The 12,141-nt window shown below is 53.0% G+C and overlaps 2 protein-coding genes across 4 annotated transcripts; both read left to right on the forward strand.

The window, feature by feature from the left end:
* The first annotated feature begins 3,535 nt into the window (after positions 1 to 3,535).
* GJB5 (gap junction protein beta 5) lies at positions 3,536 to 9,903 on the forward strand. Of its 3 annotated transcripts, none has more exons than XM_012440255.2 (3): positions 3,580 to 3,690; positions 5,824 to 6,665; positions 9,589 to 9,903. In XM_012440255.2, the coding sequence occupies exons 2-3, from the start codon at positions 5,848 to 5,850 to the stop codon at positions 9,596 to 9,598; spliced, it is 828 nt and encodes a 275-aa protein (XP_012295678.1). In that variant the 5' UTR covers positions 3,580 to 3,690; positions 5,824 to 5,847; the 3' UTR covers positions 9,599 to 9,903. The 3 variants fall into 3 exon arrangements, with proteins under 3 accessions (XP_012295683.1, XP_012295678.1, XP_064219821.1); XM_064363751.1 differs by having other exon boundaries at positions 5,827 to 6,665; XM_012440260.2 differs by lacking the exon at positions 9,589 to 9,903 and having other exon boundaries at positions 3,536 to 3,690; positions 5,824 to 7,030.
* A 7-nt stretch (positions 9,904 to 9,910) lies between these two features.
* GJB4 (gap junction protein beta 4) lies at positions 9,911 to 10,711 on the forward strand. The gene has a single exon (XM_012440279.2). It carries the CDS (start codon positions 9,911 to 9,913, stop codon positions 10,709 to 10,711), a length of 801 nt encoding a protein of 266 aa, XP_012295702.2.
* The last annotated feature ends 1,430 nt before the right edge of the window (positions 10,712 to 12,141 follow it).

Raw genomic sequence — 12,141 nt, forward strand, 5'->3', positions numbered from 1 at the left:
TGCCATGTTAGGACACAGCAAGAAGGCCCTTGCAAGACACCAGCACCTTGATCTTGGACTTCCCAGCCTCTACAACTCTAAGAAATAAATATCTGTTATTTATAAATTACCATTCTCAACTATTCTGCTATAGCAGCACAAAATGGACTAAGATACCCCCAAACAACATGTTTTTCATTCTATAGCCCTTATTTCTATTAGTGGCCCAACCTATCAAATCGTCAAAGCCAGTGACCTGTGAACCATCCTAGGTCAGCCTCCTGCCTCACACCCTACATCCAGTCAGTCCCCCAAAACTGCCACCTGCATTTGCCAACTTTTTCCCAAATCCCACCCTCTTGCTTGCCTAAATCACTGCAATAACTTTCATACTGGTCTCACAAGCCCCTCCAGCCTCTTCTCTCAAACAGAGGGAGCTTTCTAAACATACAGTTGATCTTCATTATTTACAGCTTCTGTATTGTGCATTCTCCTGCTTATCACGATGTATTTCTAGTCCAAAATTTACATGTAAGACACTTTCATGGCCATTTACAACATGTACAGAGTGGCAAAAATTGAGTCTCCCAATGCACGTGTTCCCAGCTGTGGCTGAATAAGGCAACATTCTGCCTTCCCCTTTCAGCTCTAATACTATAAACTCATGTTCTATTGGAGGTCTATTGAGTGCCATATTTTCCTCATTTCTTGCTTTTTGCTGGGGTTTTGCTGCTTAAAATGGCCCCGATTATAATGCTGAAGCGCCATCTAGTGTTCCTAAGCACACGAAAGCTATGATGAGCCTTATGGAAAAAAAAAATGTGTTCGACAAGTTTCATTCAATCATGAGTTATAATGATGTTGGCTATTAGTTCAATATTAGTGAGTCAGCAATATACATTAAATAAGGTGTCTTCAGAAACACACATAAAACAGACTTCTATATTGATCAGTTGATAACCATGTTGTAAACAGAAGCTTGCAGGAACCTAACCTCATATGTCCTCTGGGAAGAATGCTTCCATATTCACTAACTTGGTGTTCATGGTGACTTATAGAATATAATTACCTTGAATAATGAGAATCAAAGGTACCAATCTGACCATGTCTCTTCCTTTTTTAGAACTACCCCCTGCCTCAGCACCATATGAAAGGTAAAAATTTTTAAAAGAAAATAACTCCCTCATGCCTCCCTCTGCACCCAAGATAAATTCAAACTCCTTAGCATGACATTCCAGGTCCTTCATGGCCTAGAAGGTCTTTGCTGACCTTCCAGGCACCTTGTCATGTGGTGCCCCCACCACTGCCCGGCCCACTCTCTACTGCTTTTCCATTGTCTTTCACAAAGGTCCTCTGCACTCTATGTGCCCACTGCCTCAAAGACCCCTCCTCGGCATATCTTCTTGGTGAACTCCTATACATCCCTCAAGACCCAGCTTACATGTTACCTTCTCTGGGTCTCCCTCTGGCAGAACTTAAAACTCCCCTCTCTATTATATGTCTTTTATAGGACTTCTCACAATGTTGTAACTGATCTCTTCATAGGCTTCTCTCTCTTGTACTTGGCAACAGGTTTTTGGAAAGAGCATGAAGCAGTATGGATGTATGTGACTCTCTCTAGGGCATGTGCATTTCACACATCATTCATTCAATAAATATAAATTGAAGCCTAATGGGACAAGATACCAGGCACCATTCTAGGCACAAGGGGTAGAGCAGTGAATAAAATAAAGCCACTGCTGCATGTGTGTGCATCACTGTGCCCATAAGTGTGGTCTGTGTGTAAGAGTATGCACATGTGAAGCTATGTTGCGTTTGCTTGTGGACATTTGGTGTTTGTGGCTCCTGGATACTTTGTTGAATCTTGACCCCATGTGACCTCCTGATACAGGGCACCTTGGAAGTTAATTAGGCCAACAGACTGTGCCTGTGCACTAATGAGAAACCAGGCGCCCCACCCACCTTCTCCACCTCTCCTACGGTTCCCGCCTGGCTTGCGTTTGGCCGTTTAAACCCAAAGACAACATGCATCCAAATGAGATTTTCTGTAGTGAGTACGTCTCTCTCTCCCTCCCTTCTCCTCTGCCTTCCCTGTATCTCAGAAAGAAAAGGCCTAGGAATAAGGAAAAGGGGGCAGGAGAAACATTTTTTTGAGGACACATGACAGGCCAGTGCTGGGCAGTTTACATGCATTACAGGCAACTGTGGACAGGGCTTCCCTTGTGCCAGGCACTGTTCTAAGCACTTTACCTCTAAGGCTGGGTTACTTCATGCATCCACCCTATGAGGTAGGTGTTGTTCTTTTCCCACTTTTACAGAGAAGGCGAGGCATCACACAGTTAGAAAATGGCAGAGCTGGGATTCAGGCCACTGTCTGTGCATGCAACCATTGCACTGTGTGGCATCCACTGTCTTTTCACAACTCTCCACATCGCAGATGTGGGATGTCTCTCTGTACAGAGAACATAAGTAAACCACCCAGATCAAAAACTAGCAGGGATGAGATTCAAATCCAGACTGTGAGATTCCCGATGCAGGGGCATAGGCCCAGATGCAGGGGTGTGAACTCCAGACGCAGGGGTGTGGGGCCCAGATGTATGGGTGTAGACTCCACTACAGGGGTGTGTGGCTCCAGAAGCAGGAATGTGGAGCCCAGATTCAGGGGTGAGAACTCTAGAAACAGGAGTGTGGAGCTCCAGATGCAAGAGTGTGGACTCCAGATGTAGGGGTGTGAGGCCCAGATATAGGGGTGTGAACTCCAATGCAAGGCATGAACTCTAAATGCAGGGGTGTGGGGCTCCAGATGCAAGAGTGTGAGACCTGATGCAGGGTGTGAACTCAAGATGCAGGGGCGTGAACTTCAGATGCAGGAGTGTGAGGCCTCGATACAGGGATGTGAACCCCAGATACAGGAGTGTTAACTCCAAATATAGGGGTGTGAACTCAAGCTACAGCCATGTAAACTCCAGATTCAGGCGTGTGGGGCTCTGGATGCAGGAGTGTAAACTCTGGGTTCAAGGGTTTGAGACTCCAGATATAGGGGCCTGAAGCGAAGATGCAGGTGCGTGAGGTTCTAGATCCAAGGGTGTGAGGTTCCAGATGCAACTCCTACAACTTCTTGGAGGAATTAGCCAGATGGGGAGAAAGCTGGGAGAAGGGCGTCCAGGTAAATGGCACTTGAAGGGACAAAAGCACCTGGGCCCGAGACAGAGTCTGGAACGCATGGAGTTGCCAAAGGCAACTGGGGCCATGAGAATGGAAGGCCACCGAGGATCAATCAGAAAGAGGGGAGCCTGGAGAGCAGCCCATGCAAGCCAGAGGGGTCCCAAGAAATAACAACGGAAATTTTCCAAAGAGGAATGAGAGCACAGGACAGGCTTCACTTCTCCAACACAAGCTGGAGTCAGAGTGGACCTGTGGCTCTCCTGAGAGGATACCAGGATTCGAGGCTTAGTGAACCCCTGTTTCCTGAGCCCTCATCAGAAGCAGTCTGGGGAAGCTGGGTCCCAGCCAATGGCAGTGCAGGCCCCAGCTCCTCCTCTTCCCGGGCTGGGCCAGCACATCCGGCAGGCTCTCTCCCAGGAACGGGAACAGGATTCAACGGGCTTCTGCGAAAACCTTCCCCAGTTCTGGATATGAAATTCCAGCTGCTTGCTGAGTCCTATTGCCGGCTGCCAGGAGCCAGGAGAGCCCTAAGGAGTAGCCACTCAGGTAAGGGCATCTGTGTCCGATGTGTCCTGCCCCTTGGCATACGTGGCAGGAGGACACTTCTCTGGTGGGGAGTAAGGAGGGGGGCTGCCTGGACATATCTGCCACCCTGGGTCCTGAAGGTGGAGGAATAAGGGGCTCTGGGTTCTTCCAGCTCTCCCCAGCTGGGCAAAGGTGGGAGCAAGGAACTGAGTGGGAGAGGAGCTAAGAGGGGGCCAGGCCAGAAGCTAGGCAGGCAGGGTAGCTCTGCCTGGGCCTGCAAAGCCCCGCCCCACCCCCCCGCCACCCCCAAGTAGGGATGGGCTGGGTGAGAGCCCCTGGGGGCTAAGGGTGGGGGCCTCCCTGGGTGTTCCCTGAGAAGCTGCCAGGAGTCCTGCCTACCTTAGACAGGACTGAGCATGCAAGCTGGTGATTCGGAGCAGAGCACCCCTTCACTCCCCGTCTAAGTGGCAGGTGGTGTGGAAACAGGGTAGGGGGCAAAGGTACCCCCAGTCACCCAGGAGCCACGCACAAGGTGAAGGACAGAATCTGTCTGCACACAGACAGGCAGGCAGCTCATCGAGGCTTGAGGAAAGGGTCTGAGGCCTAAGGCTGGGCAGTTCCCAGAGGGTGGGCTCTAGAGCCAGCATGCCTTGGTTCAAATCCTAGCTTTGCCACTTAGCTGTGTGACATTGTGCAAGTTAATTAACCCCTCTGTGGTCCTCTTTCTTCATCTGTAAATTGGGAATAAAAAATATCCTGCCCCTTCCTAAGGTTGCTGTGAAGGAATAATGTCTTGATTCATGCAAAGAACTTACAGCAGTGCCTGGCACAGTATGAATACTTCATGGATGTTGGCTGTCATCACGACACTGCTTTGCAGGTGATCCTGCAGAGGCTGAGACAGCCTGGAGAGCTTCAGCCTGGGCCAGCACAGCAAGGGCAGCATGAGCCCTTTAGTGGCTATGCAGACAGGCTCCTTGGGGTCCCAGGATGCACAATCAGTTGAAACCACAGTGCGTGGATCTTGGTGGACACACCCCTATCCCCAGGAATCAGGCAGAGGGCTTGCAGGTGAGGAAGTGGGCACTCCTTATTCTGCCCAGCAGTCATGGTCCTTAAATGGAGGTGAATCTGATTCTGTGAGTTCATCAGGCCAAATTCACCAGCAGCACTGACAGGAGCAGCGTTTCCCACTTGATGTCTTGAAAGGCTATCCCATAAGATGATCAAAGTTATGTCAGGAGGAAAAGGGCTTCTGTGGGCAAAGGAGTTTGGGCAATGCCACGTATTTCATACCTCTTTTGGTAAATGTATCAGTGAGTTTATTAGCACGGCTCAGCTATTTAACTTTACTAAACCTGACGTTTGCCAACTTTTCTTGACACAGAATCCTCTTCTCTCACTTCTACTGCCAACCTATGGGACAGGGTTCCAGGGAACACTGGTTTGGGAAACACTGGAATACAGGCTACTCTAGGAAGCCTACTATATGAAGACAATGTATTGCTGCCTACTGTGTCTTTCAGCTGGATTGCATTGGCCATGTTTCAAATGAGTGGCACTTGAGCAGGACTCTCCCTGGCTAATTACAGAGTGTTAGACCAGATTGGGGCTTGGGAACAAGGTTCCAGCCTCCTTTCCAGTCCCATCCCTGAGCTAAGGAAAAAAAAAAAACACACAAAAAGCAGGTTCCCCTGGGGAGGGAGCTGTCTGAGAAGAGACAGCAGTGCTCAGAAAGGAGAGGAGAAGCCATCTCAAGCCTCAGCCCCCTGAGGAGGAGGGCCAGGGTTGGAACAGAGGGAGCACGCAGAATGTCCCAACTCCATACATCTTCACTCTGCAGAACCCTAAGACCAGAGCCTCAGGCCCTGGGAGGAATCAGTGGCTCTCTGGACCTGCCCTCATCCACTTTTATGGGTAAGAGTTGGGTTGTGGGCTTAATTACCTATGCTCACATCCCAGCTCTGCACCTAATAGTTGTGTAGCCTTGATAATGCCTCTAAACCTCAGCTTCCTCCCTCTATAAAATGGGGAGGAAGTAGTAGAACCTAGCTCTAGTGGTGGTAAGGAGGAAGGGTGGTGACATAGTTATACACAGTGCTCAGAGCGAGTATTTTATAAATGTAGGAAATCACTGCTATCATTTCCTTGCAGCAGCAGCCGACGCTTGGGTCCACCATGAACTGGGGGATCTTTGAGGGACTCCTGAGTGGGGTCAACAAGTACTCCACAGCCTTTGGGCGCATCTGGCTGTCCCTGGTCTTCATCTTCCGCGTGCTGGTGTACCTGGTGACGGCCGAGCGCGTGTGGAGTGACGACCACAAGGACTTCGACTGCAACACACGCCAGCCTGGCTGCTCCAACGTCTGCTTTGACGCGTTCTTCCCCGTGTCCCACGTGCGCCTCTGGGCCCTGCAGCTCATCCTGGTCACGTGCCCCTCGCTGCTCGTGGTCATGCATGTGGCCTACCGGGAGCTTCAGGAGAAGAGGCACCGAGAAGCCTACGGGGAGGACGGTGGGCGCCTCTACCTGAACCCCAGCAAGAAGCGGGGTGGGCTCTGGTGGACGTACGTCTGCAGCCTGGTGTTCAAGGCCAGCGTGGACATCGCCTTTCTCTATGTGTTCCACTCATTCTACCCTAAATATATCCTCCCTCCTGTGGTCAAGTGCCATGCAGATCCATGTCCCAATATAGTGGACTGCTTCATCTCCAAGCCCTCAGAGAAGAACATCTTCACCCTCTTCATGGTAGCCACAGCGGCCATCTGCATCCTGCTCAACCTCGTGGAGCTGATCTACCTGGTGAGCAAGAGGTGCCACGAGTGCCTGGCAGCAAGGAAAGCCCAAGCCATGTGCACAGGCCATCACCCACACGGTGCCACCTCTCCCTGCAAACAGGATGACCTCCTTTTGGGCGACCTCATCTTTCTGGCTTCAGACAGTCATCCTCCTCTCTTACCAGACCGCCCTCGAGACCACGTGAAGAAAACCATCCTGTGAGGGGCTGCCTGGACTGGGTTGGCAGGTTGGGCCTGGATGGGGAGGCTCTAGCATCTCTCACAGGTTCAACCTGAGAGTGGGGACGCTAACCCGTGAGGTAGGGGCAGGCAAGAGAGAGGATTCCGACAGTCTGGGATCCAATTCCTAGTCCTCCCCTCCAGCCACCTGCCCCAGCTGGACGGCCATGGGCCAGCTCCCCTCCACTCTATAGCTTGGTTTCCTTTTCTATAGAATGGAGATCGTGAGGGCTGCTGCACAGGGCTGGAGGAAGGAGGAGGGGGGATTCATAGAAGAACACACATGCAGGCACCTTCGTGTGTGTGGCCCACTGTCAGGGCTTAATAAAAGTCAACTCATTTGCCGAATCCAGGTGGTCTCTGGTTGTGCGGCCTTTGTGACCCCCATGCGTCCATTGTGTCAATCTCTCTGCCCCTGCAAAGGGCTGCACTTGATCCAGCCTGAGGAGGGGCCTCCTCTCCTCCAGAAAGGGGGCCCTTCAGTGCTCCAGGGGACACACTACTTGCTCATGCTCCCATCTAGCCTTTATCCCCCATGGCAAGTTTAGGCCTGTGGGTTGTCTGCAGAGAGAGTGGAGCTCGGTCCTTGGGGAGCTGCACATTGCAGTGGGAAGTTCATGGACTCAGAATGCCTGTGTCAAGTCCAAGTTCCACTGCGACTCTGGGAAAGTCACTTCCGCTTCTCTCCAAAATGGGTTAATAGGTATTATTAATAGGTATTATTAACCCATTTTGGAGAGAAGCTGAAGTGACTTTCCCATAGCCTGTGGGGCTGTGCTGAGGACTGATGAGCTCATGGCTGGGACAGGGTTAGACAGCTGTAAAAGGACACATAAATGTTAATCATTGGTATTAGGAAGTGCTCGATAAATGCCTGTGGGAAATGAAGCAGAAGGCCCCTCCCTAGCTGCACATTAAACTTCATCATCCCAGCCGGGACACAGGTCTCAGGTCACCCACCAGCATCTGCATGGTCACACTCCGGCTTCCCTGGAGGCCTTCCTCAGGACCCCAGAGGCCCCAGCCCACAGAAGACCAACAGCAACGCTGTGCCTGGCCCCGTGCCAACTGGAGCATTTCATGCTGCCAACCTGCATTCCTTGCCTCCACCAGGGCTGTGGGTGCAAGGCTGGTCTGGAAAAGTCATAGCTGACTGCTCCCATCCCCTACACAATCCAAGAGCTTCCCAGGCTCCAGTCCCCACAAATATCCCCACCACCAGAGTGGGATGCATTCCTGCACTAAATTAAGGTTGCCCCTTTCCATAGATGTCAGCTGCTGAGGACCTCAGAATCAGGCTTCCCAGGAAAAGGCCAGGAGAGAAGCTTAAGGACGGGGAGGTGGGGCAAGGAGGCAACAGGAAGGGGATGGGGTCAATCCCACTGGTGCTGTCCTAGGCCTGGGCATAATGATATCAGGCTCCTGAGCCCCACAGAGCAGTCTCACCCACATACCTGCCTGCCTGGGAGCCAGGCCCAGCCATGCCCAGCCAGGCTAGAGAGGAGGCGTGGGCCAGGAGAGAAGAGCCGCAGGTGTTTGCTCTGAATATGTGCCCGGGGAAGTCCGCCCTCCTGCCTGCCCACCCCAATCACTCTCGCTTGGCTCATTGGCCCAGAAAGCCCCACCCAGCAGGAGAGTGAGTAACAAAAGCTGCCTCCGGGAGGTCCTGGGGCAGACTGACAAGCCCAAGGACAAGGGAGCAGCTACTGGACCCAACAAGGGTGAGGACCAAATAGGGCAGGAGGCTGGCCAGGAAGCCAGCAGCCAGCTGAGCTGAGGATATCCAGCAGACCTCAGGCTGTGGGCTGGGCTTTAGGGAGGGAGCCAGAGGGTGGGGGTCCCTAGAGGATCCCAGGGAAGTGCCAAGGAGGAGAAGGAATGTCCTGCCTGACCTAAGGGAGGACAGAAGACCAGGGAAGAGGAGGGATCAGGAAGAAATGGGTTTCAGTTCAGTTTCACAAACATCTCCTGTGTGTTCACTGTGCCAGGCCAGTGCTGAGTCCTAGGGAGACAGAGGTGAAAAGTCTGCCCTCTAGAAGCTGACTGTCTGGCAAAAAAATAAGACAGGTAAATAGATCATTTGGGAACAGGTGATGCCTCTTTCTCTGAAAATGTCCCAGGCACACAATGTCTGAAGAGGCTGACAGCAGAGTCAGGGCTTGGGGTTGGGGAGGGAGAAGGGGAGGAGAAGGGGAGGGTTGGAGGTGGGACCTGATGGGGACTCCAGACAAGGGGGTGTGGAGGTCAGAGTCCATAGGACAGCGACCTGGAAGGAAATAATGGAAACTTGGCTAGCGAAAAGCCACTAAGTGGACAGAGGAGGGGGTGCCCCTGAGAGAAAGTAAATGGGGGGTGCAGACCATGCCAGAATCCATCCCCAGTCCTTTCCTAAAGCTGGAATGGTTGGAATTCCAGAGGAACCCACTGTGGTCAGGACAGTCAGCCCTCAGGCCCTAGTACCTATACATGGGTTAGCAGGAAGGATGGCCCTAGTACCTATACATGGGTTAGCAGGAAGGATGTCAGGTCCTCCTGATTCCAAAGCACCTCTGTTTAGTTTGGGCAGGAATGCCAGGGCTGAGAACCCTCCTGGAGCCAGAGCCAAGGAGTAAGCATGAAGATTGTTACGGGATCTACTAAGGGGCTGATGTGAACGTGCCCAGCACAAGGCCAGGCTCCCGTTGGTGTTCAGTAAAAGTGGGATGGATCTGACAACTGATAAGGATACGCTCCTACCCCTCCTGCCCTGGCCCAGCCCTGGCAGCTGACAGGAGAGCAGATCATCCAATTCAAACCTTCCTATGATCTCTCTAGAAGTTGTGGGCTGAGACTTGGGGTAAGAGAGGTTGGCTGGCAGGTCCATGCAGGATGCTTGTCTTCATATGTATTTATTACTTTGTAGAATAAAATAGACCCTAATTTTGGAACTTGAAGACCAAAGTGCGAGACTAGCTCTGTGACTTCCATCTGTGGAGCCTTGGGCAGGTATCTCTGGGCCTTCACTTACTCTTTGTGAAACGCGGACACGGGTAATCCCTACCCTACCAAGTCAATGGGAGTGAGGACATGACGACACGGTGATTGTGAAACGCTTTTGTCAGTCGCATCGGCATTAAGGGTGCCCATCTCCAGGTTCCCCCACGCCTCGAGGTTCCCAAGGCCTGAGTGGGTGGGTGGCACCCAGGTGTAGACCGTCCACGTGCAGCACCCAGGACACAGCCAGCATGAACTGGGCATTTCTGCAGGGCCTCTTGAGTGGCGTGAACAAGTACTCCACGGCGCTAAGCCGCATCTGGCTGTCTGTGGTCTTCATCTTTCGCGTGCTGGTGTACGTGGTGGCAGCCGAGGAGGTGTGGGACGATGAGCAGAAGGACTTTGTCTGCAACACCAAGCAGCCCGGCTGCCCCAACGTCTGCTACGACGAGTTCTTCCCTGTGTCCCACGTGCGCCTCTGGGCCCTGCAGCTCATCCTGGTCACGTGCCCCTCGCTGCTGGTGGTCATGCACGTGGCCTACCGCGAGGAACGTGAGCGCAGGTACCGCCTGAAACACGGGCCCAATGCCCCTTCCCTGTATGACAACCCGAGCAAGAAGCGGGGCGGGCTGTGGTGGACATACTTGCTAAGCCTCATCTTCAAGGCCGCCGTGGACACCAGCTTCCTCTATATCTTCCATCGCCTCTACAAGGATTACGACATGCCCCGCGTGGTGGCCTGCTCCGTGGATCCTTGCCCCCACACTGTGGACTGTTACATCTCCCGGCCCACAGAGAAGAAGGTCTTCACCTACTTCATGGTGACCACAGCTGCCATCTGCATCCTGCTCAACCTCAGTGAGGTCTTCTACTTAGTGGGCAAGAGGTGCATGGAGATCTTCGGCCCCAGGCACCGGCGGTCTCGGCACCGGGAATGCCTACCTGATACGTGCCCACCATATGTCCTCCCCCAGGGAGGGCACCCTGAGGATGGGAACTCTGTCCTCATGAAGGCCGGGTTGGCCCCAGTGGATGCAGGTGGGTATCCGTAACCTGCGAGATCACCAGATAGGATCACCAGGTGCCCCCTGCCCCATACATGAGGCCACCCAGGAAAACAGGAAAGGGCAGTGGCATCCTTGCCATAGCAGGGTGGTGAGGAAGGTAGCTGTGGGGGCTCAGGAAGCTCACCCAGGGGTCAATGCGGGAGGTGGGGGTAGTTTGGTCCCTGGGTCCTAAGCCTCAGGGGAGGGAGGTTGATGGCTAGTGAAGATTTTGTATATGGCAATAGTGTATGTCAAACCTCTTAATAAATATGATTTTCCCAGTACTTTGCAGACCAGGTGGGGAGTCGGGGATAGGAAGATGGGATGGGGCGTTAGATGGACCTCAGAGAGGATGCCAAGACCACTCGGTGAGCACCTGAGCACCAGAACCTCAGATCCAGGCTCACCCATCACCCCCAATACACACAGAGTATGCCCTCAGGATGCGGCGGGGAGTGCCCAAAGGCAGAGGCTACTCCAGGGGCCTCTGGGTTCTAAAACCAGCTGGCCAAACTGGGAGGAGAGAAACCCCAGGAGACCCTGTGCCCAGCGGGAGTCAGTTCTCAGTGAGTGTCCATCACAGGAATGAACGTGGGTCAGGCCTCCCTAGCCCTGCCCAGCACAGGTCCCAAATAGGTGAGTCCCCTATGATGGTGGGAGGGGAGAGCTGAGAGTAAGCCAGGGATAGGAGTCTGTCAAGGTGCCCAGGAGGCACATCCTCCAGGCCAGTGTCCATGAGAGTGTCTGAGCTGACAGGTCCCTCCTGGATCCTGGAGTCTATGGAATTTCACATTCTTTTTCACTGATACCACTTCCCCGAGCAACCTCATCCCACACTCCCCCACCCCACCACCACTCAGACTTCAGCAACTCCTAGAGCCACACCTCCACCCTAACATGGCTCCAAGGCCCCCAAATGACCACTAGACAACTCCCTGGGAAGTCCCCAGGCATCTCATACTTGGCCACTCCCAAGCCGACCTCATCACCTCTCCGCCCTGACCTGCTTCCTGGAAGATGCCCCACCCCATACAGGGCACAGCTATTCACCCAGCTGCCCAAGCCAGGAGAAGGCCTGTCATCCTTGTCCCTCACACCCCACATCCCCACTGGCACCAAATCCCACTGACTCCAGACGCTAAATGCCACCTGAATCTGTTCTTCCACTCCTTACAATCTCACCACCTACTGGACCTCCCTCATCTGCCCTCCACTACAGGATGGAGTGATTTATCTGTCTATGCAACTGACCATGTCATTCCTCCTGCTTTAAAAATTCTTCCACCATCAGCCGGGTGGGGTGACTCATGCCTGTAATCCCAGCAGTTTGAGAGGTCGAGGCGGAAGGATCACCTAAGGTCGGGAGTTCAAGACCAGACTAACCAACATGGAGAAACCCCATCTCTACTAAAAATGCAAAATTAGCCTGGTGTGGT

Source organism: Aotus nancymaae, unplaced genomic scaffold, assembly GCF_030222135.1.
Source record: "Aotus nancymaae isolate 86718 unplaced genomic scaffold, 86718_ANA_hifiasm-v0.15.2.pri h1tg000053l, whole genome shotgun sequence".
In the NCBI taxonomy this organism is placed as follows: domain Eukaryota; kingdom Metazoa; phylum Chordata; class Mammalia; order Primates; family Aotidae; genus Aotus; species Aotus nancymaae.